Source organism: Pipra filicauda, unplaced genomic scaffold, assembly GCF_003945595.2.
Source record: "Pipra filicauda isolate LSUMZ 115617 unplaced genomic scaffold, ASM394559v2 scaffold505_size606005_pilon, whole genome shotgun sequence".
Taxonomy (NCBI): Eukaryota; Metazoa; Chordata; class Aves; order Passeriformes; family Pipridae; genus Pipra; species Pipra filicauda.
In genome coordinates, this window is record NW_024104649.1 from 532,521 (window position 1) to 560,219 (window position 27,699).

Sequence of the window (27,699 nt, forward strand, 5' to 3'; positions counted from 1 at the left end):
AATTACCTGCTCTTGCTTGTGTGCGCTGTCTCTCATATGCACGTTTGCTTCAAAATTTTTTTTATAATCACTTGCTTTCCTAACACACACAGAAAAAGGCATCTGATTTGCAGACAAGCTAGATTATTACATTTTCTGATGGATTTCCCAGGCAAAAATAGAACAATTTTTAAGATTGGACTTTCTGGAAGACATTTTCTAAGTCTTTTCTTTCTTAAAATATTTTAATCAATTTTTTTATGTGGCTTTTGGCTGGTAGGAAGAAAAAGAAAGTGCCAGCATGTGTGAGTAAAATGTGCTTGTTCATCAAGAGGATTCTATTTGAACTCTTGGCTGTTTTCCAAAGGTTTTCATTGTGTGATTTCTTAAATAATCAGTGATATATGAGCATCATACCTACCGCCTCATCATCCTTTTTTGGCTTGCTCAGAGCTCCACGCAGCACGCAGTGCTAGGGGTATTGAGCAAGGCCAACAGCAGGAGCCCTCAGGACATATTTTGAGAATTCCATCATTGTTAACTCATATTTTTTCATCATGACAGCTTTGGCAAGGAAGTGGGGTTCCATGGTTCATGGCGCAGCGAGGCGTTTTTACTGGATCACCACTGTGTTCTCTCGTTGGCAGGACCAAAACGAGCGCAGCTACCGCATTGTGAAGACGGCCTCCAGGAACACGGACATCAAGGGCCTGAACCCCCTCACTTCATACGTGTTTCACGTGCGGGCCAGGACAGCAGCAGGGTACGGAGACTTCAGCGGACCCTTTGAGTTCACAACCAACACAGGTAACGACAGGCCCACTGAATTCCTCTGCTTTTCCTTGAGCGAAGAGTGCAGATGTAACTGAGCTGTGTATTGGGAGTTTCCTGTTGGATGGTTGGACTGCAGTGTGTCTGTTCTGAGCAAATGTTCTTCTGTGGCCATGTGGCTGTTTGTGATGCCATGAATCTGACCCGAGACGTCTCTTTGGATATGCTGTATTCTAGATTCTAGCAATGGCAATACTTCAGCGTGGCTTAAGGAAACATGCACCCTGTGAACACTTGGAAGCCGTTGATGCTTGAGAGATTTTTGTTTCTGTAAATGTAGATTTCTGCACGTTTCTGGAATATCTTATTTCCAGGAGAATATAACCCTGTTACTCCCCTTTGGAAGCTGTTGATATAGATTATTTAGGTGTCCTACATCAACTCACGTGTTTGCACTTTTCCTTAGGCAGTCATATAAAGACAAGAATGTTTGAATTACGTTGTTAGCAGAGCTTTTCACTTTGCTCAAGGAAATGTGCAAATTTAGCTCCCAGAATGTTTGCTTTTCTGTGGCAGGAGGACAGTCTGACCAAGCCTATTTTATTTTGGACATACAGGTCTGCTTAAATCAAGTTAAGGTCATGCCAGTTAGTGGCAACATCCTTCAGGATGTGAACAACTGAAAGTAATCAATCCAGCAGGAAGAGGGTAGACATTTTAAAATAACTTACTCTCTTTGTGTCAGCCTGGGGAGTGATCATCGGGCCCCACTGAGGGAAAAAGGAGGAGGAAAGAAGTGTTGAAAGCAATTAGAAAGGCAAAAAAAATTAGCCATTATACCCTCTGAGGAGCTCTGAAGGAGAGAAGGAGTTCCCAGTGAACTTCAGTTCCCCAAATCATTATCAAATATCATGTCTTCAGCTCATTAGCACCCTGTTGGAAAATTGTATCAAATTACTATATAATAAAGGCCTGAAAGTAGATTTGAGTACTACTTTAAACTGCCTTCACAAGCCAGAAAGCTCACTGAGTGCTACCTAGGTTGATTTTTTGAGAGTGTCTGACACTAATGCTCCCTCTTCTGTTTTCAGTTCCTTCCCCCATCATTGGTGATGGTACCAATCCCACAGTGCTTCTTGTTTCAGTGGCTGGCAGTGTTGTTCTTGTGGTCATTCTCATTGCAGCCTTTGTCATCAGCAGGAGGTAAGAACTTAAGCTTCTCTCTCCCTCTTTTTCTTTCATCAGGGAGCTTTTTGTCTCCTCCAAACAAAGCTAAATTCTTTGATTAGCATCATAAACAGTACATTTGCATTACAAGCCTTCTCCCATGTAGCTTTGATCTTCTCAACATTAGTACCAAGCAGCATGTGCTGTAATGGCAATAGTTCCAGCTCTATTTGCCCTTCAAATGCAAAGCTGATTCCAATAACTGGCATTGAGAAGGAAGCCAGCTAGAGATTTGTGGTTACTGTAATTTCAAGTTAAGTTTAATGGGTATGGGTACAGTAGATTTCCTTGGACTGACTCCTGATAGAGAGTAAACAACGGCACTGTTGTGAACTAAGCCATCAGACTGCTTTGCTTGTGATTTTGTGTTAGCCTGTATGAGTTTGCATTAGTCTTTTGGGTTAGTCCTTCCTGTATGAGTGGATATGACTGTGAAATGGAAGGCACAGTCATTCAGCATCATATACAGTAACACAGCAGACTGGATCGATGCTTATTTCATCAAAGCAGCACTATAATCTTCTACCAAGTACTTGTTCATTCTCCCAGATTCAACCTAGGCGTCAGGAACAATCCTGTGAGTGGGAGGACAGTGTAGCAGAAACACAGTGTGAGTGTTTCTGTCTTCATCTTTGTGTTCAGTCTCATTTAAAAAGATCAGCGTGATCTTGCTTCAGTGTAATTTTGGGATAAAACTGGTTGTATCATTACTGCATCTGAAGCCCAGGATCTGAGGGATGCACGTTTTTTCAGTCTCTGTTGGTCAGTTTAATGACATCAGCTGTAAATGTGCATAAATTCCTCTTGATTTGCTCTTTTTAAATCGTCCTAGAGAGCAGTTAAGTGACTATGACTGTAATATCTGTGAAGTAGACATGCATTGTGGTAGCTTTCTGTGGGTGTACAACTCAAAGCCTCCATACTGGCAAGAAGAAAGAAGAGCAGAACATATGAAAATGTGATGCAGAGAGACAGGTTTATTAAAAGCCGTTGAAACAGCAAATAGCATCACTGAGCTTGATGACTTAATCTCCTCTCTGCTTTTATTGATCATTTTATTATTTAAGGCAGGATTGATAGCAGGATACATTGGATTTCTAATTATGAGTCGCCACCTTGGAGAATTGAGCCTGTCGAGCTACTTTGAGATGATCCCTCCCCCTCCTCCCCCTATAAAAAAATGTCTCTTCCCAAGGCTGATAAACACTGCTTGGTGATCGGCCCTCAATGGATCACTCTTCAGAAAATGAACTGTCAACCCCTTGCCCTCATATTGATTCTCGTTAGTATCGGCCATAAAGCTGTCAGAGCAAAGGCTGCCTGGAGCCAGGTACTGACAGACCTGCTGATCTCAGACAGGTCCCCTCACCGCTCAGAATGTCTGCTCGGTTATCTCTGCCCACGCGAGTGCAGCCCAGACAAAGGCACCACAAAGAGCACCTGGGCAGTAGGGACAAAAGGCTGGTCCAGGCACTGGTGGGAATGGAGATAAAAGTACTTTGGTGGCCACGGGCTCTGAGATGTCCCGTGGCTCCGCACTGGTAAGCTCTCGGAGAGGCCGTGGAAGGGGAAAGACATACATAGTAAGATGAATGAAATACCGGGACAGTGAAACTGCTCTGTGCATACTAATGCATGGTGCCTTGCTAATTAATAGCCCTCCTCAATACACAGCTCTCCAGTCGCTGGAAGTAGCTCTCAATAAACAGAATCTACTTTAATATTCACTGTTACTCTAATGATTTTAACCACTATACCAATGTCATTTAGAGGTGTGGGCTTTGGGGATATTTCATGATGTTCCTGCACCAGCAGAAGTTAATAGCAAAATAATTATACTTTGTTCCCAAATTACTTCAGATGAGAACAAGCTTTTCTGTTTCACAGAGTCCCCATGAGGAGGTTTTGTAATCTAGCCATGACCTAAAAGTCATATTTGTACAATCAAGCCCATACTTTGGCCTGCAGACATGGCCTCTGTGCATCCACAAGCCAAATGTGGGAACTGGGCATATGCTGTAGGTGCTCACTTTTGAACACTGGGCTATTACTAGTAATTTGGTATCATATTTTTTCAGGACATTGTTCAAATCCCAAAATTCATCTTTACAGCAGAATTTGTCAAAGGACTTTGCCTTCAGGCAGCTCAAGCTGTTTGGTTCTGTCCTGCGACCACTGCGTTTGTGTTAATGTGAGAACTAATCTGCCTAATGTTGGTTTGAAGTTACCGAGGTTTAGGAGGTTTAGATGGGCACATCCACAGAGCAGCGTGCAGGAGGTGGCATGAGTGTTCCTAAACCCTGCTCTGCAGGAATGCTGAGGGAAATTATGGTATCTCAGATAGAGTTGTAGAGGATTCGAGAAAGTGTAAAACAGAGACACTTTATAAAAGGACTTGAGTGGAGTAGGATGGTCCTCTGGGCATCTGGAACTTTCTGTCAGAAATTCTTCCAGCTGATAAATTGATTTATCTCTGCTCCACCAACAGGTGAATGCATTTGCCCACCTTTTGCTGGTGGTGTTGGAGCAGGTGCTCTGCCAGCCTGGTGCCTGAGCACCCCCAGCCCCTCTTTTGTGTGTGGAGGAGGAGGTGGGAGCAGCAGTGTGGCGCCAGGGCCCTGCTGTTTCACCTCAGTGCCTGTTAATACCCTGCGTTGTTACCTCCTCTTCATCACCGGCCCCCACCTGTAGCTCTGCCTGTGCCTCTGACCCCTGCAGTTTCTGAAAGCTTCTGTGTTCTTTTCCTGAATGCCGGCTATTTAATCACCGCTGCCAAAATCCCTGTAATTACGGGCTTCAAATCTGTGACAAAGGCTCCCTTCTGCCACTCAGGTGAGCTGCCCCAGAGGCAGCCCCAGCCCCTGTGCCCCGTGGTGCAGGACTCCTGGGCTGCTCTCGGGGACAATGGCACACAGCAGTGTCCTGCCCAAAGTCAGGCAGGAGAGGTCAACAGGTGACACAGGGAGAAGTGGAAGTAGGTAGTTAGTTTGGAAGGTATTATTTAAACTTAATAAGCTACAATTATATTGCTTGAACAGTAATCCCTTTGTTTCCCTTCGCTTTTTGCATGTCTTTGGGTTTTAGTGGGGGAAGGTTATTTTTTAATCTGTTGTTAGGGTGCTTGTACTTTTTAAAAATAAGATAAAGAGAATTTTTTTCATACTTAAAATGCTTTCGTGCAAAGCCTATTTGCATTTCGTATTTCCCACCTGTGCCTGAACATTAATAAAATGAATTTGAAAGGTTCTGATTAAAAAGCAGAATTCTTTTTTTTCCCCCCTTTTTTTCTTTCCTCTGAGAGAAGTTGTGTAATACCTGAAACCATCTCTGCAGTCCCCTTAACTGACCTGATCCCACGTGACACTGAGTGAGATTTGTGCCACCTCTTCTGCCTTACTCAGTTCAGTAGCTGGGAGCAGAACATCATCCCGTTGTTTAACTCAGCTCTGTTACACGAGTTCTGGGGCAAATTAAATGGTTTAAATGATGTTTGGATCCAGTGTGGTTTTTAATAATGCTCTTGTGATTTGGAGCCATTTGTGTTTCAATGATTTTTATCAAGAAAAGAAGCTCCCAAGGGCTTATGATTGGATGTGTACCTGCTTTCTCTGTCTGAACACAAGTCCTGTCAATGTTGGGAGCTGTCAGGCTTGGTTCAAAGGTCAGCTAGTCTTCACATGTCAAATAGGACTTTTTTTTTCTTTCCGTTTCATGGTTAATTTATATTTTTTATTATTGGCATAGTGTGTTTAACACCCAGCACTGACTGCAAAGCCAAAGGCTGGGAGGTAGCCTCCCAGCTGACACTGATGGGAAGCTGCCATTCCCCACGGGGCAGGTGCAGAGATGGAAGTGGGATACTTTTTGCTAAAGGGCAGAAGGGTTTTGCTGATGGGAGGGATATGGTGAAACTCATGAAGATTAGCTGCAAGCAGGGCTCTCAGTCATGTGTTTTCTTCCAGTTATCTGCAAGTTTTTTGACCCCTTTAAACTCACATCTCCCCATAGGTCTTTGTCTCACCTGCTCCCGTTTTCCTCCTCTCCTTATTCACTGTTTTCAGCCTGTCTCACCCCTGTAGCCCTGGCATGTCTAGTCATCTCCTGCCCCACTCCAGGCAGCAGCTGCACGTTGCAGCCAGTACCAGTGTTGCATCCTTTTCTCCAGGCTTGGTTTCTGCTTCTGCCTTCCCTCTTCTCTCCACCCCAGACTCTTGCCAGTTAGCTGACCTGGGTCTGACACACTGGAAGACTTGATTTCCATAGGAACAGGCAAACTGAGAGTAAGCCCTTCTCTACAGCAGTGTCTGTTATTATGCTTGATTCTGAACATTCAGTGATGGATGGGTAAAAGCCCAAAGCAGATCTTGACATCTATATACCATTAGATGCAGGGGAACTTCAAATCCCTGCACATATGGCAGAGCTGACTCCTCAATATCCTCCCTAATGGACCAACCTCTTGTATTAACTTTTCTTAATGCTACTTATTCATTGAAGTTTAAGGCTGAACTAATTAAATTCGTAACTAGATACAATATCATGGGTGTAAGTGTAGAAGTAGTAATCCATAGAATTAACATACTACACTACATTATTTTCTCTGACTCAGAGGGTTGGTAGAGGAGCTCTGCCATCAGGAGCTCATCAGCCCCTTTAATTATACAGTGATTAAAAGAATGAAAAAAAATCCTTGGGATCTGCATTGTTGATGGTCAGGGTTGGTGGGGATTTTTTTTTGCTGAGATTCCAATTTCTGTGTGAAGACTTGTTTCCAGTTTAAGTTTGCAGTAAAATAAGTATATTGATATTGGCATTTGCCTAATTACGTTTGAAAATCAGTCAAGCACCTCTGTCGTAGCATTTAAATCCTGATGTGGCAGGGCTAAAAAGCAAATTTGGCTCCTCAGTTGCAAATGCACATTTGAAGAAAAAGCAGCCGAAATGCGCATATTCTTTTCTTTCTTTAAATGTGGAGATGCAAGTAGGTTTGTGCTTCCCTTGATGCTCTGTTGGTGCCTGTAACACTTAGAGGAGTGTGAGGAGAGGATCCTCCTGCACCTCCGGTGTGTGTTGTGTGTTGTGTCACGGGCTGTGGCAGGTGCCAGCAGCTCAAGTCTCAGCAAGTCAGGACAACTAAGCTTGTCTCAGGGTGAGATACTTATTTTGAACTCTAATGCTCTGCTTTGTTCTGACAGGCGCAGTAAGTACAGCAAGGCTAAGCAAGAGGCAGATGAGGAGAAACATTTGAACCAAGGTAAAAGGCTGTGGTGCTTGGGGTTTTTGATTTGTCATAAAACACGTCCCACATTCTGATGCTTGGGAAATAAGGGATCACATTCCTCTTGAGATGAATATGTTTCTTGTTTCATCTCTTGTGAACATCCTGCTTCCAAACTACTTTAATAATGGGGAAAATAGAAGTATCTGGCTAAAACATTTTGAGAGTGCAGACAGGAGAAAGGTTTATCAAATTTTTTCGTTGTTCCTTGGCCACTGATATTTTGGCAGGATTTCTCCCCACAATACTCTGCTAAAAAAGTTTTTGAATGGGCCAGAGGCAATACTGCAGGAAAGAGAATGTGAACTTTGCTGCCTTTTTCCCAGCACCGAATCAATCCTATTGTTACTTCCATCTCAGTCATCCAGGTACCAAGCCCAGGACCTGAGCTCAGAATTTCCTGGCTTCCATAGGAAAAATGGGATGTATTTTAGTCTCACAAATCCATAGACAGGTGATTGGCCTGTTAGTGATGGCAGTGATTTGTGGAGCTCATTAATTGGCAAAAGCCTGTTTCCTTACATCAATATTGGGAACTATTAAATGTTTACATTTAAAAATATTGCACTGGGGGGAAAAATACATTAAGTCCTTCCTGCCTTCATCAGTCATTCCTGGCTTAGAGTACATTTTTATTGTACACTCTCTTTGCTGTTGTATATCATTAAGGCTTCAGTCTCATATGTTCTGTGTTCAGCAGCATGTAGATCAGTGACTTCAAATAAAACATTTCTGCCTTGCAGGTGTTAGAACATATGTGGATCCTTTTACATATGAGGATCCAAACCAAGCTGTGAGGGAATTTGCCAAAGAAATCGATGCCTCCTGCATAAAGATTGAAAAAGTTATTGGTGTGGGTAAGTGCCAGCACTTTTACAATTTTTTTCTGTAAATATACTTTTAAATTTCCTTTTAGGAAATGTGATCCTGTAATTTTTGTATGACAGTTCCCCCAAATGCACTGACATAACAGTTTGACAACACAAGTGCATGCTTCTTGTTCATGATTGTGCCTTTTTCCTTAAGGGGAGTTTGGTGAAGTGTGCAGTGGACGTCTCAAAGTACCAGGAAAAAGAGAGATCTGTGTTGCTATCAAGACTCTAAAAGCTGGTTACACTGATAAACAAAGGAGAGACTTCCTCAGTGAGGCCAGTATCATGGGACAATTTGACCACCCCAATATCATCCACTTGGAAGGTGTAGTTACTAAATGTAAGTAGGTCATTTTCATCACAAGTCCGATTTGGAAGTCACTGAGAAATTAAGTCTGTGTTGTGTGTGCTGACTTTTTTTTTTTTTTTTTTACCCTCTTTCCCATAAAATGACAGATGGAACAGATCCACTGATAGCTAATAGGAGGAAATCAGTGCAGGACAAGTCATTAATCTTGTTGTCAGCTATAAATGGGTTTACGGTTTCAACTGATACTCTATCTGTAGGCAGCTTGTACAGGATTTTGTAGGGGGAATTAATACTGCAGAGGTTGGCTTTTTCCCCCCCCTTCTTGCTATGCCAAGCAGGCATCTTTTACATCTTTGCTAGACTGAGCTGATTGTTACAGGATAGGCAAAAGCAGATGGTGAGCAAAGAATTCAAAATGGTTGGGGGAAAAATACCAAAACAAACCTCACAGTCGCATGTTTAAGGTACAAAGCACAGATGTAAGGAGCAAGCCTTTGAAATGAAGTAGGCTATTTTAGTGTGAAACCTGCTTATTTGTGTTCTCTGATATACAGGTGTGATGATTTCACTCTGCAGAATTTACCTGGCCGATCTTTTTGTTTGTTTGGTTTGGGGTTTTTTTAAGTCTGTTAGCACTCACTGTGCCATGAACTCTGCCTTAGAAGGAGAGTGACAGCACTCGCTAGGTGCTGTCTGGGCTAGAACTGAAAATACACCTGTGAGACAGCCGTGCTTGGGTCTGACTTGATAAGGTGCCACTGTGATGATGTAGTTATTGTCCCTGCTCTGACTGCCCTAGGTAGCATGTTGGCAAAGCCTGGCACTGATTGCTAATCCTAAAAGACCCTTTGGATGTCGGGACTCATGCTTAGGGTACAAAGCAAGCAGACAGTGATCTTGAGAGCTGCTGTCAGAGTGGAATTTGTGAAGCTTACCTTCTTCATCTAATGGTGTACATGGTGAATGTGAATGCAGGCTATTAATAGCGTGAGGAATTGAAATTAGAGATGGATGAAAAGTTAAAAAGTATTGCTAGAAGCACAAAGTATTTCTCAGAGAGAGTTGTCAAAGCCATCAATACCTCTGTAAAACCCTGTCTCTCTTGAATGTCATTGAGAGCTGGATATTTACTCTGCCATTTGTGTTTCTGGAAATCTTAACCTTGCTTCTTTGTGTTGCTCTCTCCTACTCTACCTTCTCTCAGTTGTTGAAAATGGCTCATACAGTGTGTGTCAGTTTGCTTTTCAAGGCAAATAGCAGTTTGGACTAATTTTGACCCTCCCTCAAACCTAAAATTAAAAGACAGTACTCTGTTTAAATGTGGAAGGGCTGAGTCTCTCTCTGTGTTGTTGTTGTAGGAAAGGGGAGGGAGGTTGTGATCAGGCCACGGTGTTTACTACAGACAGTGGTTTTTCTTAGCACCCCTGTAAAAAATAAAGGCAATGGAGGAATCTTTATGTTGAAATCCCACCGAGGCTGGAACCCCCTGAGCTGCTACAGCTCTAGCAGTTATAAATGACCGTGTGCATTTGCATAATGCAGTTGTCAGTGAATTAAAATGATTTGGAATTTTCGCCGAGGAGGTGGTGGCCTGACCCGGGAACGCTCCATTCCCTGGCTCACGGTGAGCGATGCTCCCGCGGCGAGCCGGCTCCGTTACCTCAGAGCTGGGCTCGCGGGTAAACAGGGCTACTTAAGGAGACATTTATCTCAATTTCTCCGTAGGTTTTCTGAATGCTGTGATAAATGAATGCATTTAATAAACTGAAAATTAAAATGTGAGATAAATAGTGGTATGGATGGGGGTTGAGAGAGGCAGCAAAGAAACCATGAATAAATTATTGGCTGCTAGTCAAGTGCTTTAATAATTGACTCACTGATGGTAACTTCTCCCTCTGCTCTCTATCCCCCTCCCCTGCTAAAGAAGTGCCTGAGTAATGAAATTACATGTTAATGCACTGAAAGAGTCTCCCTTTCTTCCCTTCTGCATTGACATAGTATCTTTTGATTGAGGAAGGTTAATTAAAACTCATTTAGCTGTATTTGTTCAGTGGAAGGGTTGATGTCACAGTTGCAAAGGATAAATGAAACACTGCCATATGCAGATTTGCTTGGAGGTCTTCCTCTTTCTACCAAAGAATGCTTGCAAAGGTGAATTAGAGGGAGAATGTTGTTTTATCACATCCTTTTACTTAAGAATGTACTCAGCCAAGGTCACTAAGCCCTTCATCTGGAGCAGTTTGCTTTGTGCAATACCATTGCTTCTCTGCAGCGTTCATGCAAATCAGAAAGGGTTCCATTGCCAGGCTGGCATTTCATTGACAGCTTGCATGGGACCAAAGCAGTAAGAGTTTAGATATCAGCAGGAAGGGAAGTAAAAGCAGGAATAGTAAAAGGCCTGCAAAGGATAGGTTGGGACTAAAAAGGTGAAATAAGTAATGATGAGTAAAATAAATGATGCATTGCACATAGATCTTGGCCTAAGTGAAATGTAAAATTTTCAGTACAGACAGTCCTTGTAGCATATTGTTTTCTAATTAAAAAAAGGTTATTTCAAAAACAGAAATCCCTGACAAATGAGGAGAAAAGCATCTTGGTGAAAGATACACTGAGGTAGAAATTATTAGGGGAACTTTAAATACTGCAACATTTCATGGTAGGGTAATTTTGAGAGATGGCTTTTTGGGAGCAAATACTTACTTGTGACAGAAGCAAAGAAGAATTGAGTTGTTCTGATACCTCTCATGCCAAGACAGAGTGGAGCTATCTACAGTCTAGGTGACATGGCCATTGAAGCCCCAATGTTTCCTTATTCAGAGCTTCTCCAGGAAGTAAAAGCTGAGCTTCTCTGGGACACCATCTTTTATTTAGGAAGAAACTCTATAATACCTGTAGGTATTAAGCATAAGTGGGAGGAAGCGATGCCATGTCAGACAGCACTGATTGTCAGGCACTCCCCTGACTTCAGGTGAGCTTAACAGTGCTCATCTTGGGACCAGGCTTCTGCTGTTTGACATGTGATAAGTCACTTCTGTACTTGTCCCATTGCTCACTTTTGAGATGTTATTGGACCTATTTCCACAAGTATCTGTATTCCAAATATCCAACATGATTTAACTCCAAGGAACAACTAGTGCCACTTGGATGTACCTAAGTGTTTTCAGTTTCAGCATTGTATGACCTTTATAAAACGTAAAGACAACATTAAGCATTATTTATGTATTTGCTGCTGTTTGGGGCAGGAGAGTGCCTAGAAAGCATCCCTGTGTCAGTGACATGACATTTCTCCTCAGGTTGCCCAGCCTGGCTCCTGTTGCAGCATGGGGAGCTGAGTGCTGCCTAGCACTGTGCCCCACATGTGACACAGTGCATTGAATCATTTAGCCTGTGGTTGACTTCAGGAGGCAAATGGCTTTGGCTCATTTATAAATAATGAGAGACACGGAATACAAATTTGGGACAGAGAAAGTTGAGAGGAACAACCTGTATTTATCATTCTTGAATCCAGTTGTCTTGGAATACCTTCTAGCTCGTGACAGCTTCTAACTCATTTAAAGCATTGATCTTTCAAAAGGGGCGGAGAGACCAAAGCATTCACAAATTCCATTTTTCTAGTGTACAAGCAATTTAATTACGCTAAAGACTTTTGTCAGGTTTGAACAGATCTTTGGTTTTTAGCTCTCAATTGTCAATTCATATATTCCTTAGAGAACAGGAGCCACTTTAGTTAAAGACCTTGTCAATGAGTCAGTCAAAGGGTTAACCTTCCAGATGGGCCTTTTAAATGTTTCTGTCCTATAATACTTCTTCTCTTGCTCCCCACAGCTGAGGCATAAGCTCGGTGCTTTTCAAATTAAATTAGATTGTGTAAGCCAGGTGTCTTGGCAGTAAAATCATGTGCAACCCATTTTTATCCCATTAACATCGGTGTTCATCAAGGAATTGTGTTTTTCTTTCTGCGAACTTTAGGTAAACCGGTAATGATCATAACTGAGTACATGGAGAATGGCTCCTTGGATGCCTTCCTCAGGGTAAGTGATTTCTTCAAAAGCTAAGGAGATTTTATACTGGGAAACATTTTTTGGTGTTCTTTTTTTTTTTTTTTTTTCTCCCCCAGAAAGATACTGAAAATTCAGCAGTTTTAAAAAATATTATGTCTGTACTTGGGAAATTCTGTTTTCTGGTGTTGCTTCTATCGAAAACCAGAATAAATATAAAGGGGGAGAATATAGTATAAATGTAATTTTTAAAATAGCAGCATATTTAATGGGGCCACTTCTGATTTGCTCCATTTTTGAAAGCATCACAGTGCTGTAGGCTCATTAAAACCAGATTCATTGCAAACTGGATACTGCATCACTGGAAGCTGTGACAGAAGCTCTGGGTTTTTGCTTTACTGGTGAATTATAGACACTCGTCAGGAGAGTGAGGAAATAACATTGCATTTTATTGAGAGAAGATGGGAATCCAGAGCTATGCTCTTTGCCAGTTTCAGCAATGGCAATAATGCAGCTTTTAGCTTAATGCTCTGTGATTTTCTTCCTTTCCCCATATGCAGAAGAATGATGGCAGATTTACGGTCATCCAGTTGGTGGGGATGCTTCGTGGCATTGGCTCAGGAATGAAGTATCTCTCTGACATGAGTTATGTGCATCGGGATCTCGCTGCTCGCAACATCCTGGTCAACAGCAACTTGGTCTGCAAAGTGTCTGATTTTGGCATGTCCCGGGTCCTGGAAGATGACCCTGAAGCAGCTTATACCACACGGGTAAGGAGGGAAAGAAAATGTCCAGTGGGTTGTCTTGCCTGCATGTTGGTTTTGTGACTGTGTGGGAGGTGACAGTGGTTTGTTTTAAAATAATCTCAGTCACAAGTGAAAACTTATAGCACAACCTAAAAGTAAACATTGGCCCAGACTCCATAGCTAGTATAAATTGATGCAGTGTTATTGCTACAGCAGTGGCCACATCAGTATTTCTTCTCTGAGGATGTGACCCCTGTATTCCTCTGGTTCCTTCAGCGTGGTAGAGTGCATGACAGGAATCTGATGCTGGAAATTAGAGCTTGGACTTCTATTCCTTCAGATATCTACAAATGTGCCTAATGGTTTTCAAGTGGCCAGTCCTACTTGAGGTTTGATACAGCAAGTGAAGACATGTCACCAAAAAAAAAAAAAAAATATAAATCCACTCTTGCCCATCATGAAGCCAGTCGTAAATTTGACCCAAATAATTTGTACTGGGAATAGTGTGAGGCCTGCATTCCCATTTTTTGTTTCTTTCCCATTTTTTGTTTCTTTCCCATTTTATCTGTATTTCAGCATCCCACTGTTAACTAATTTTGCTAAATCCATTTTAATATGCTGCATGTGGAATAGGGCTAATGCAAGTAGTTCTGGCCACAAAACAACATCCCAGTCATTACCAGTCTTTGTACCAACACCTCTGATATCAACATGCACGCAAAGAAAAAAAAGTCAGAGTTTATAAGGTCTCCTTTTTTAATTGCTTATTTTCTTCATTTTTAAATATCTACCATTCTCCATCTGTTCTCTCCGGTGCAGAGTTTGTTTGCAGCACTCAGATCTTGCCGTTTAATCCCAACACTCATCCTTTAATGGATTCACAGTTCATTATGGGGAAGGATAGACTCATGTAGTATTAAATGCTGGCCAGCCTTGCTTTTTCTCACCCATAAGGGTGACAAGTGGAAGAAGCAGATATCTGAAAGCTAGATTCGGGGAAATTAGAGTTTAGACAAGTACACAAGGGCAAGACAGAAATGACTAAAAAGCTTCCCTTTAAATTTAGCAAGTGGAGATACAACATTATGTTTGCTCTCAAGAGTAAATTAAAGAGAATCAATGACATTTGCTTTATAGTCATTGTCTTCATTTGGTATCAGTAATGAAGGATCAGGAAAATTTGAATTAACTCCACTGTGCTCAAGCAGTAAATATAAAGAGCTTATTGACAATTTTTAGAACAACAACCACGTATAAATAATGTCCATACATCTATGTCTGAAAGGAGGAATAAAGCTTTGGCATAACCAGAGACAGTACAGTAGAATGCAATTTTAAAGGAGCCTTTTATAAGAGAATGGTGTGTTCTGCTCTTGTTAGTAGTATTAAAGTGAGAGCATCCTATAGCCTCACAAGGCACATATTGCTACAACCTGATTCACAAAGGGCCTGATGCAAAGGCCAAAGAAGCTAGGAGAAGGACCACTTTTGATTTCCCTTGGCTTTGGAACAAGTCCATGTAAAACACTTGAGAGATATACTAGAACAATATACCATTAAGTATGCATATGCTGCACTCAGTTATGGATAAAAATTATCTGAAAGGTTGTTGGGGAGAAAACTACCAAAACAAACTTAATCAAAAAAGCATAAAAGCAAATGAAAAAACCCAAAAACCTTTGTTCAGCTTAAGTCATTCCCCAGATGGAACTGCAGGAAACCAAAAGCTCAATTAAAAACACCTTACATATTAGCATAAACAAAAGGAGAAATCTCTGGCCTGGGATCACTCAGCTAAGGCAAAATCAGATAAACAGGATGGAGTGAGTTCCTTTTTAAACAGTGCAGGACCTCAGTGGTCCGTATCAGATGCCCAAGTTTTTTTATTTATTTAGAAAGAAGTATTGTAAGAAGAGGCAGCTCTCTCCAACAGGTATCAAAAGCAGCTTTGTACCATGGTCTGGTGTAGAACTCCTCCCCCAGGGTCTGGGAGAGCCCAGAGGCTTGCTTGCCATCTCACATCTCTGGTAGGAATTGGGATATTGCCCATGGGAAACACCACCGTATTCATAAATCTTTCCAGTTTTTCCTCTCTTTATTTTACCTTTTTGAAAAGCAAAACGTTTATAATCCCATTTTTCTGAAACAGGCCAAACAGGTCAGACAGGCAAGCAAGGAAATAGTAATTAACAGCGTGTACTTGTTTGTTTTGTCAACTAAATCTCTAATATATACTTTGTAAAACCCCTGGCTTGTTCTCAGGCTTCAGCATAGCCCTAAGCAGAGATCTCTTGGAGGGCTGATAAAAATTCATTTAACAATTTACTGGTTCGCCTCCTTGTGACTAAAGAAAACAGATGGGCAGCATTGCCTCCTGGTTGGATCTGACAGTTTTATGGCAAGCAAGAGAGAAAGTGGATGCCTTTTTAAGAAGGATTCTGGAGTTGCGTATGAAAAGCATTTTGTATTTTTAATGTGTAGAACAATGTCAGCCATGCACATTACTGGGTCAGTGACTCACTAGCCTGTGGTTTCTTTTATTTGTGACAGGGTGGCAAGATCCCCATCAGGTGGACTGCACCAGAGGCAATTGCCTACCGTAAATTCACATCAGCTAGTGACGTGTGGAGCTATGGCATCGTCATGTGGGAAGTGATGTCCTACGGAGAAAGACCTTACTGGGATATGTCCAATCAAGATGTGAGTCTCCTTCTGAGCTTCCTCTTCCTTTTCTCTCTCTTTCCTCTCACCTCACCTTTACCTTTGTCCTTAGACGTCTGCTGATGTGTTTCCCTGTCAGTTGCTATATGGTTATAAGATGTTTATTCCAGGTTTTTAAAAGGATATTACAGGTGGTAGAACCCCTGTTTTCTCAGGGAGCTTCTCTGGAACTAAAATTCCTTGAGTACTCGAAACCTGGTCTCTGATCAGGGAATAGGGAGTTTTCAAGTTAAGGTCTGTAACTTGTGTATCAGCTTTATTTGTTTTGTTTTTTTAATTAAAAAAACCCAAACAATTAATGTAAGAAAGAAAAATGGAGGAAAGGGAAACTAATATATTTAATCTGTCAGATCGTAATACTGTCAGGAGAGGGGAGATTTGAATGTTCATATTAAATCTTGAGTTTATTAAATGTCTTCAAGAAAAAAATATTTGAATTTAATTGGGCTTCCTATTGCTAGTTAATTCTTGAAGCTCTGCTATGCTTGTAACTCTTTCAGGTGATTTTATTTCTTGTAGGATATCTAAATCAACATGTATGAAATCCAGTTCTGATTACCAGTCAGAGCATCCTTGTGACAATGGTATAGCTGCCCCCTGAGGACATTAAAAAGCAGCTTTTGGAAATGACCATTCTTAAATTATGCATGTCCTGTTTAACTGTACCATCTGGACTACTTCAGTGTATTCCAAGAGGGAGCATGCACAATGGCTGCTATTCCAGAAGAGTATTTAATAATAATGCTAATAAGAGCTTTTGCTAATGGAATTTTTATTAAATGAAAATAAAAAAATCCCAGTGAAAATGAAGCCTAGATTATCCGTAATTCTTTTCCCAGGGGATTTACAAGGGTATAAAGGAAGAAGAAAATGGTAATCTGAATATATGGTCCTGGGAGTGGTTAAGTCATTTTACAAGTCATCTGCTTTCTTATGTAGAGCTGAACATTTTCAAAGAGTGTCTAGATGCGGATGGCATTTAATCTAAACAGGGGATATAATTTTAATTTCCTTCTGATGTGAAATGTCTCTTCTGGCACCCAATCTTGCCTTCCTTTGCTAACAGGAAGTCATCAAGACTTAGCAAGAAAATAAAACACCAGATGTGTCTCGGTTATATCAAGCATGTCTGCACAGCACAGTGGAGCTCACTGCAACAAACACAGAGCTGTTTTTATTAGAGCTGTTTATGTTAGGCTGGTGTACACTGCTAATGTGTGCTGCTAGACCAGGTTGAAAAGCTGGCTTGAACAGGACAGGGAAAGCCAGTGTTATGGTCCTTGCACAACACTCTTTACATGTACATGTCTTAGATATGCCTTTTTTTTCTCCTTAATGATGGCAAAATCAGTACTTTTCACAAAAAGCAGAAGTGGATTTCAAAGTATACTCAGTATCTGTTGAATCAAGAGAGATCAAAAGGATCTTCATACTTTCTGGGGTAGTGAGAGCCACTTTGTTTGTGGTCACAGAATAGCTGCTAATAATACAAGCATATTCCTCACGCTGTCCTCCCAGTGGATTTTAGCCACTAATTGGACAAGCACTAAATGAGGGAATTTAGTGCAACCCAGTCTCAGTTCACTCCTGGTCTCTGGTCTCATGGTGAGTCCTGCCAGCAGTGTTATATCGATTAATTCAGTTCTGGAGGCTCTTGGGTCGTGTCCCTGACATGTCAGAATTGAATCCCGTTCTCCTGAGGGAGCTAAGAAGACATCAGAATACTGAGCTCTGGAGCCCATTTTGGAGGGTTTGAAGTGACTTCAGTTTGTGAGTTTCTCTGGATTCTGTTAAATATGAAATACATGCTTAAGCTATGTTGGACTTCTGTAAAGCTGCACAAAAGGGTTCCCATCTCTGCATTTCTTGGCTCAGAGCATATAGTAGTGAGAGAACAGGTTCTCTGCAAGGCCTGTATTACTCATAGAGATGAACTAACCCGGGGGACAAGGGGGAGGGGGTGATCTGCTGTACCTTAAAAATTATGGGGAAAACATAATCTTCAACATATTGCACCCAAAACTGACAGATAGTTAAGATTTCCTGTAGAGCTGTTGCTTCTCCAACCCTCTGTCCAACAATAGTTGCTTTATTCTAACCAGGGCTATTCTGTCATCCCTATATCCAACGTACTCTTTTGTGATACATTGCCCTCCTGTATCTGGTATCTGCTTTGGATGCTGAACCCTTTTAGTTTTGAATTGCTGAGGAGAAATGACAGTTCTGAGACCACCAACCGCCTGAGTCTGAGTGAAATTTTCCATGTTGTTTCACTTAATTGTGGATTTGTTACCATAGTTCGGATTGCCCTAGGATAAATGATACTCAGCTGGTAGATGTGAGCAGTGTCTGATGTTCTCTAATGTCTTCCTAATTGTGCCATTTATAGGTTATTAAAGCCATTGAGGAAGGGTACCGGCTGCCACCCCCGATGGACTGCCCCATTGCTCTCCATCAGCTGATGCTGGACTGCTGGCAGAAGGAGCGCAGTGACAGGCCTAAATTTGGACAGATTGTCAACATGCTGGACAAACTCATCCGCAACCCCAACAGCCTGAAGAGGACGGGCAGTGAGAGCTCCAGGTCAGCTGTGCTTTAGTAATGGTGATGGACGAGGGAGCACACTGGAGGTGACAGGCAAAGCTGCGAGTCCTGGGTGTGAGGTGTGCGCTGTGGCTCTGCAGAGGGAGGCTGCACAGCAGCCACTGCACTGTGCGAGCGAGCACAGGGCTCGTGCTGGCACATTGCTGGACCCCCGGGGCACCCCAGGCTCGCCCAGCCCTGCGAGAAGGAAAATGGAACGAGCAGAGCTGTTGCTGTATCACACCAACGCTGAGCAAGTTTATAGCACAGCCTTAAGCACGTCCTGAAAAAGCTCTGACGCATTCAAGCTCTGTTGGAAGGCAGAGTTTGCTGCGTCTTTCCCATCTGCCCCCGTGGTGAAAGGGCTTGAATGGGGTAGGGTCATCCCCATGCAGTGTAGCTAACAGGAGTGATGTGGTTTTCTGAGGAAAAGCACATCATCAAGTTTTATAAACCCTAGATTTGTGTAGGATTTGCAAATGAGCATTACGGCATTACAGCCAACGCCTTGCGGGCATTGGGAAGGTGTGGATTAATTTTTATGTGAATTTGAATTTAATTTTGTGGAAAGCCAGTTTCATGTCTCCACCGATCCCACATTACATTTGTTTTGTTTGCTAAGCATGGTATACCTGGTACGTGCAAAAGAAGCACAGCAGGAAGGAAACTCCCAGAGTAGTAGGGTAAAACCAAAATATCTTTGTTGGGACAGATCAGCAGTTTGTTTAAGCTGATGAAATACTGCTGAAGTAATAGGAGCTTTACTAATTTACACCAGGTTTGGTCTGCTTTTTTAAAATGTCTTTGTCAGGTAAATTTGCTTACAGCAAATATGGAAAAAAAGCGTAAAAGAAAAGAAACAAGAGGAAGATAATGGGAATATATTTTTCAGTAAAGGGAAGGTACAAAAATATCCATTAGACAATACAAAATTAAGCTTCTTGAATCAGCGAAGGAATAACAGCGATTCTGTCTCAGCCTTCAATAGAACAACACTGTAAAAAAAGCTAGTTCCTTTTTTAAACTTGTAGGTCCCTTTGTGAGTCTTGCTTACAATGTATGTTATCTGAAGAGGGATTATTAACCTTGTGAGGCCACTATCACCACGTCTTCCAAATTGCCCCAATTGTAATGGTAGCCTAGCAAAAATGTATCCTTCCTTTGATGCTTAAATAATTTACATGGTGAGAATCACAGTATGATCTGCTGTGATAATTTGATTTGAGAACCACAGTATGAACTCCTCCATTTTGCTTTCTTTCCAATTTAGAGGTGCTCTTTGAAAATATGTAGATTTTTCAATAGTTAATAGTCAGTTCAAGGTCATTCTGTGTGTGTGTATGTAAGTTAATAGCCTATTCAAGGTCATTTCATGTTCATGGCTGTTTATAAATACATTTCTCATCTTTGGAATATGAATTTCAAGTATGCATATAACATTATTAATATATGACTTTATACATGCAGCATAATTATATATAAATAGGTTGCCGTGATTGGTCTTGTGTTAGATAGTGCAGTAAAAGAGTTGTACCAAGTATAACCACTGTGTACTCAGTGCCTCAGGCAAGATGTAACCATGCTATTGCACACCTAATCTTTGATGTGCATTTTCAGATAAATTGCTAAATGATAATTGTTTTGATTAGATAGATAGTAGTAATTTATAGTGGTTTAATGAAACAGGGGCTTATGCTATACATGAAATAATAAATGAAATATTAATAAGAGAAGCAAATTTTGTAAAAATAATTATTGGCAAATCTGTGCAAGGGAAAATGAGAAGCACATTCCACAGTGCAAAGAGAGAAAGATCAAAGCTCGCGTGATTCCCGCCACTCCTGGCACACACTACAGTCAGGAATGGATTGATTAAAGAGGGGATTAACTCCCTGCTGTCCTGAGTTTGATTGAGTGCTCTGAGCAGACCTGGCTAGAAATAGGATTTATCTGAACCCACCCTGAATTTTACCCTCCAAACCAGTCTGGCAGGGTGTGAGCTCCCAGTTCCTTTGCACATACTTCAGTAGTGTTTCTATAGCTGCTGAGCTGAGGTCTGACACATGCAGGATTGGCAAGGTCTGGCATTGCTGCCCGTGAGATACAGACCCAGCAGACTGAACGCCTTCCAGCATTGCCATCTTCTTTGTTTGTGGAAGTAAAAGCATTTTCTGTGAACTTGGTTGCATCTGAGGCAGAAGTTGTAAGCAGCATTGTGGTTCAAATTAGGTCTCAAACCAAAAATAAAAACCTAAGGTCAGATTCTTTTTTAGCAAAAATTGGCCTATTCCTTTGCATTTTGTTCAGTTTCTTGCGTTGATGTGCAGAGCCACCAGTTTCGTTGGGCGCAGCGTCTCGCCCTTGCTTTCCCTTATCATTGAGGATAATTGTTGCAGAGACCAAACTTTGGTTTGTGGTTCATGATCCAGCTGACACCATTTCTCTGTCCTTTCACTGTTTGGCATCCAGACCTAGCACAGCCCTGCTGGATCCCAGCTCCCCTGAGTTCTCAGCGGTTGTTTCTGTCGGTGACTGGCTCCAAGCCATGAAAATGGAGCGATACAAGGATAACTTCACAGCTGCTGGCTATACCACCCTAGAGGCTGTGGTGCATATGAACCAGGAGTAAGTACTCAGCGATATAACAAAAAACTGGTAAATCTGGATTTAATCAGCCTCTTTTGCTTTGTGCTGCATATCATTACACTCATTAAAGGAATGGAATGCCTTTCATTTGGATGGAGGATAACTTTAAAATGCCTCCACTTATTTAATTAAACATTTCTGTACATCTGCCTTGCTTTTGCTAATGTTGCTTGTGGTTGACTCATAATATTTTTCTCTGCACCAGCATCTGATCCATGGTTCTCAGCCCCTCGCTTCTTCTCTTGCTTTCCACAGTGACCTGGCGAGGATCGGGATCACGGCCATCGCGCACCAGAACAAGATCCTGAGCAGTGTCCAAGCGATGCGCACCCAAATGCAACAGATGCACGGCAGGATGGTTCCCGTCTGAGCCAGTACTGAATAAACTCAAAACTCTTGAAATTAGTTTACCTCATCCATGCACTTTAATTGAAGAACTGCACTTTTTTTACTTCGTCTCCTCGCCCGTCGAAATAAAGATCTGCAGCATTGCTTGATGTACAGATTGCGGAAGCCGAGCGTGTGTGTTGGGGGGGGGGGTCCTCCAGAAATGACGAGCCGTCATTTTAGATCAGACCTGGAACAAATTGTTTCTTGGAACATACTTCTCTGTTGATCAACGATATGTAAAATACATGTATCTATATAAATATAAAGTCACATTCAAGTTTTGATGCTATGTTTGCTGCCAGATACTGTGCTTGAAAAAACAACAGCATTACTTTCCTTCTCCCTGTGACCCGTAGGATTACAACCATAGTGTTTTATTCGTGGGTGAAACCACCGATGTGCATCTTTCACTGGAATGAAGAATCTGCCCTAGGATATATTTTGCAGACTTGATGCATCACTAATACCTTGCAGAAACCTCAGTGAGAATATTGTTTGGCTAATCAGTGCCTGCCAATTAGTGATCTGCCCATTTATGGGCTTGAGACATGAAGTGACCCACCTTGTGGATTACTGGGCAAAACTAGACTTCTGGGGAGATTATTGGCTGTTGTTGTGCCGTGCTGAAGCCTACAATTGAAAGACTTTTTGTGAACATCTTGCCAGTAGTCAGCTGTGACAATCGTGGCTGTGGAGCTTTCAGACTTCTTTTCTCTTTCAAGAAGCAATTCCCTTTGCCTCATGGAAGGTACATGTTCATGGTACTTTATTTCTTAAACTGTGCTAGGATTTCGACACTGTTGGGGGAAAGTAAAAAATGCTGTGGTATGTATTATTTGGGGTTCCCAACTTGTTTGTAAGAACCTGTGCTGGTTTCCCAGACTAATTGCTGAGTGTTTCCCATTGTTTGCTCTATTTGATGACAGTGAAAATTGCACTCTTTCAAAATCTGGTCTTGCTCTCAAGATGTTGCGTGTCAGGATGTGCAGACAAGGTGTAGGAGTGTGTCTTAGGGCTCAGCTCAGTGCTGAGAGCTTGACTCCACTTTGCACTGAGAGCAGTAGAGATGCGGTTGTGTTTTGGATGGGAAAACTCACACGTGTGGATGCCATAGGAAGTAACAATAACCTTGTAAGTTATGGATACTCATAAATGCACTGAGGAGAACCAAGGACTTTTCCTACCCTCTCGTGAGCAGAAGTAGAACCAATATTTATGTTTTAGCAAGACCAGTTTCAGTTGCAGTGTCAGTGGTTTTATGGGAGGGGAAGCAGAAGGAAATGGGACTGTGCGTGCAGCCTTCCTGGTTTTGCAGTTTGGGTGTCAGGCAGGGTGACAGCTCTGTGCTATGCAGCAATGTTACAGTTCAGGCACAGTGATCCAGTCTGATCAGCTGTGGGAAACAAATTCACTCTTGTAACCAGCGCTGTGGGCTGGATTCGAGGCAGATGTGAGTGTGAGTGCCAGGTACAGGCTGCATAGCTGAGGCCTGATGCCCCTCTGCAAGTATGGCCAAAAAAATGGAGCATGACTTGCTGGAAAAGCTGCCCTTCACCTCCTCTAAGGAACAGATGGGAGACTGAGTGAGTGAAAGGATCCCCTGGGTTGTTGGGTGGAGGAGACTGCTATGGGAATGTGCTTGTCCTCTGTAGGTCGCACAGCATAAAGCTTTATCCAGGAAAGCTCTGAACACATTTAGGTTTGAATTTTATTTATATTAAAGCTTCTATTACTCTTTCTGAACAGACTATATAAATTAGATTCCTTTTAAAGTCCTTTTGAGGAAGAAAGTGATGAGATGACCTTAGAAAAGAGACAGGACAGGCCCACTTATACTGTGCTGAATAGGAGAAGGATTTTCATGACGTGTCCTTTAGAATAGACATTTCATTTCAGCTGTGCCAGGCACAATGTCAAGAAGGTGAAATTTATAGTTTGATGGTGCTAAGACTGGTTCTTTAGTCTATAATATTTTGGTCTTGGTCTGCCCCTGACAGCAAATTCAGAAATGATTTAGTGGCTTTATATGTCAGACTTTTTTTATAATTGAGTTTATTCTAAAGCCAAAACAGTTCACTCAGTTGGACAAGTCACACTTACTGTATTGTCACTCACATCACTTTTTGTCACTTTTAACAATAACTTGATGATTTTGACCACTAACTCTCCTGCATTCCCAACTTTCTCAGAGAACAACATGTTCAAAATATGGAATGCTAAATTTGGATCCTGTCAAGTCATGACAGCTCAGTGTAAAGTGTTCTGCGGTATTACTTATAAAAGCTTTTCCATTTCAAGAAATTTAAGATTTCTTTAAAAAAAACTACTTAAACCAGCATGTTTTAATGTCATTTTGCCAGGCAACATAAGAAGTAGTTACTCATTTTAAAGACCTGACATTTGTACTTTCAGCAGGAAAAAATCTTTTGCATTTTAAGTGCAGTGATATTTCAAGTTTCCTCACTGTAAATCTGTTGCATTCTGTTGAGATCATCTTTTTATCTAAAAACAAAATACACCCAATTTTCTGGCCAGTTTGTAAAATTGCTGTCTTGGAGTCTAGTAGTGGTAATTCAAAACAGTGCAATATTTTCCACACAAAATGGAAAACTGTGTCCCTATAGAATGAAAACTGTGAAGGCAGCTCAGATGCTGGTTTTTCAGCACTGCCACTGATGGTTGTGTTCCCTGTGATAAAATCTGGCCAATGAAGGGAATCCACTGGAATGTAATTTCAGCTAGAAGAGAGCAGATGAAAAAAAAAGAGGTGGCACATGTAAATATAGATAGATAGATAGATAGGTTGTATGTCTGTATATAAGATATGCCATGGAAGCAAGACTTTGAAATAGTGTGAGGGAAGCTGAAGGACTGGCTACACACAGCAGGGCTTCTCCAGGAGATCCAGAAGTAGGGATTCAGGCAGGTCTGTGTGTCTGTCTTGGCACATGTGGTTTAATACGTTTGTGTTCTCTTTTGTGCAGGGAAATGGATTTTGCTTTCACGGCCCCATAGCCTGTCCTGTTGATCGTATTGACCATGGAGGAACATAGACTAGACATGAAGCCTTCTGGATCCACAGTTGCGTCTTCCATAGCACTGATTCTGGAAAACACATGCTGAGCAGTCATCGGTCCCTGAAGAGAGTGTGACTTTTACTTTCTCTATTTTTTTTTTTTCTGGGCCACCCACTCCGTTGTTTTTCTCCACTGAGCGATAACTGACTCTTTAAGACTCAGCACCCAGTTGTCACTTGAGGAATGTACTGTGTCAAAGCCCTGCAGACTTCTGGATTTTTTTTTCCTCCCCTTCTGCCTTCTCTTCCTACCTTCAGTTTTATTTATATATTTTGTTATTTCCTCTCCTCGTCTCCCTGGCTGTTACCGCTCCACCTCGGACAGATGCAGGTGATGGAGCACTACACATCTTACCAAGGACACCAGGCCAGGTGCCACAGCAAAGAACCCAGTTCCTGTGAGCTGCCTATGTACATTGCTGAGGTGACATTTTACACTGAAGGTGCCATTGCAGTGATATAAATATATTTTTTTTTTCCTTGAGTGGGTAATGGATTATTGTCTCCTCTGAAAGGTGCGTATGTGTGGTTGTGTGCGTGTGTTTGCCTGCGAGGCACCTCGTGTGTAGAACTGCCTGTGAATGTGCCAAGAACACCTCTGGAAGCGCAGGAGTCCCCTGTCATATGAGAGTAGGCCAATAGCTTGTGTCTGAAATGGTAGCAAGAACACACACATTAAAAAACGTTTGAATTTCTGTATCTGTAAGTGTATTTTTTAGCTGCCACGCTAATGAGTAGTTCTGCAGCCTGAAACAGGAGCAATTTCAAGTTAGTTTTGGATTTACGGATTGCGGGATCTAAAGGGTGCTAAAGGTTTTTGTTAAGTGTCGTTTATTCGTACTAGTGCCCTGTTCATGACCAAGACCAACCAGTTTGCAAGTGGCAAGGTAATGGAGGCAACACCTGCATTTCCGTCCACTGGTAATCCTGAACTGAATTCTTAAGTAGCCTTTTTTATCTGCAAAAATAGGATTTTAAAGACTTGTTGAATGCGAACAAATATATGCAATTCTTCCATTCACAGAAGCACCTTGCTCTGTGTGCAAGCTGTGAAATCCTGTAATGTAATAATCAGAACACTTCCCTGGTTCCCAGCACAGATAAGGAACAAATAATGCCAGTAAAGTTACTGTAGTTAGCCAGGCAGTTGTGAAATGTGTCCTGTTCCTTGTGCAGGTAATGAAGAGCAGGTGAAGTGCAGGAGAAGACTCTCTTTCTTCCATGGCCCGAGGAACAGTGCTGCAACTTACTGGTTCCTACCAAGGAAAGCTTTCTGTGTTTGGAGAATCCACCTTAGTGTAGCGTAAGGTAGTTGGAGTGGAGCTGAGGGGAAGCACCCAGGGAACGTGGGGCCGCCAGAGTACTTGGAGTGGGGCAGGTGACGCTTCCCACTTGCTCCCTGGCTGCTGGGGGCCACCAGTGCAGCCCAGGTGGGACAGGGGCTGGCTCTGGCAGACGTTGGGCAGTCTGGATGTGCAGCCTTGACTGGAGCTGTGGTGTCCTGAAGTCGCTTCTGCTTCCTCCTCCTTGCTGACCCTCGGAGCTCATGGAGCAGTAATTCTGCCTGCTCTGGCAGAGGAGGAGTGGCAGGGCTGTGGGAGGGAAGCAAAGGCAGCAATGCTGTTGGCTGAGGCTGGGCACGGGCAGGGCACCAGGAGGTGCCAGCTGTGCTGGGATGGGCAGCCACAGGCTGCTCCAGATGGAGCTGGGACAAGTGGAAGGCGAGTGCCACGGCACTGCTGCCCCTTGGGAGAGGAGAGGTCACTGCTGGCCTGTCTCGCACGAGAAGCCTCTGTGTGTTAAGAAATTGTCCTGCTCACACACCACTGGTTGATGTTTGTCCGGGTTTTTCTTGCTGTGCTAATTTTGTGATGGATCTTATGTATTAAAAATATATATGTATAAAATACAAAAAGCTGGTAAGTAACCAGTGAACAGGACTTAAAAAGCAGTATTTTTCTTTTATGTGACATTTTCATAACCAGAAAAGAAAAAAAAATCTGAAATACTAATCAGACAAATAAAAAGAGAGTGCATTTATTTTTTTGTATCACTGCAAGTATGTTGGAATATGCAAGGACTGTGGTTAAAATTAGAATGTATGAGGCATATTATAATTTAGTTCATACTGAAAAAAATCTAACAGCATTTCTTGGTTCATGCATTTGAATGATCTCTGGGTTAGATATATAGATTTTTCTATTTTGTTTTAATTTGTAATTTTTTTCCCCCTCCATGAATTTTAGGTACACATAACTTATGTCATTTATTTATGGTCTTTTATACCTAGTTTGTAAAATTGTAAAATAGCAAACAATGCAAACATTTGCATTTGAAAATAATAAAGTAGTTGCTGTACAAACCTGAAATGGACTATTTCTAATCATTGTTTAATGTAGAGTTTATTCACAACATATTCACAAGATATGAATACAGAATTCAGAGTAATAATTCTCCAAATCAAAAATCCTCGATGTTTGCCCCAAAGGGATTAATTCTCTTCAACAGACTTCACAGGAATGCACTCCCAAAGTTTGTTTGAGCTGCATAACTCCCACGAGTACATAAAGCTTATTACTGTTCCTAGTTCATGTCCTGGACTTTGTGGTGTGCTGAAAGAGTTTGTGATGTGGGAAGGATGCTGCAGTCAGGCTGACCTTGTTAACAATATCAATCATTTCTCCTTGGAGACCAGGTAGTATCCATGGGTGCTGTGCCTGAACAGGGTCATCATATTGTTTCATTTGCACAACTGGGATTGGCTGGGAATAGTGTCCCACCCCCGCTCCCTCATCTGGACCTTGCCTGAGACCTGACATCACCTTAACAGAAATCCTACAGTTGTCACAGCATCCTTTGGGCCAGGGTTTCACCTCTCATGATCTTACTGCTGACTTACTGCCCGTGTTGCTCTCCTTGTGGGCTGCAATTTGGGTCAGTGGGCTCATGTTGGGCACTTGTGGCCAGAGAGGGAGGCGGTGAAAGGTGTCAGGAGCAGCAGAAAATGGGGAGGGGCAGTTTGTGTGAAGAGAGCTCTAAGCCAGAGACTGAGCGTGGATGTTGTGTAAAGGATGTTGCTGTGTGATGGTCAAACATAGGGGC

At 42.0% G+C, this 27,699-nt stretch overlaps 1 protein-coding gene across 1 annotated transcript in view; it reads left to right on the forward strand.

Annotated features, from left to right (window-relative positions):
- EPHA4 (EPH receptor A4) overlaps nt 1–26,966 on the forward strand; it is a 106,567-nt gene extending 79,601 nt beyond the window's left edge. Inside the window, exons 7-18 of the mRNA XM_027715950.2 lie at nt 627–786; nt 1,842–1,953; nt 7,173–7,231; nt 7,999–8,112; nt 8,282–8,467; nt 12,407–12,468; nt 12,996–13,205; nt 15,732–15,881; nt 18,292–18,485; nt 20,955–21,110; nt 21,387–22,269; nt 24,506–26,966. Of these exons, the coding sequence (XP_027571751.1) occupies nt 627–786; nt 1,842–1,953; nt 7,173–7,231; nt 7,999–8,112; nt 8,282–8,467; nt 12,407–12,468; nt 12,996–13,205; nt 15,732–15,881; nt 18,292–18,485; nt 20,955–21,110; nt 21,387–21,501 (1,518 nt within the window). The 3' untranslated portion in view covers nt 21,502–22,269; nt 24,506–26,966. The remainder of the gene's footprint in view (nt 1–626; nt 787–1,841; nt 1,954–7,172; nt 7,232–7,998; nt 8,113–8,281; nt 8,468–12,406; nt 12,469–12,995; nt 13,206–15,731; nt 15,882–18,291; nt 18,486–20,954; nt 21,111–21,386; nt 22,270–24,505) is intronic.
- Nucleotides 26,967–27,699: the final 733 nt, after the last annotated feature.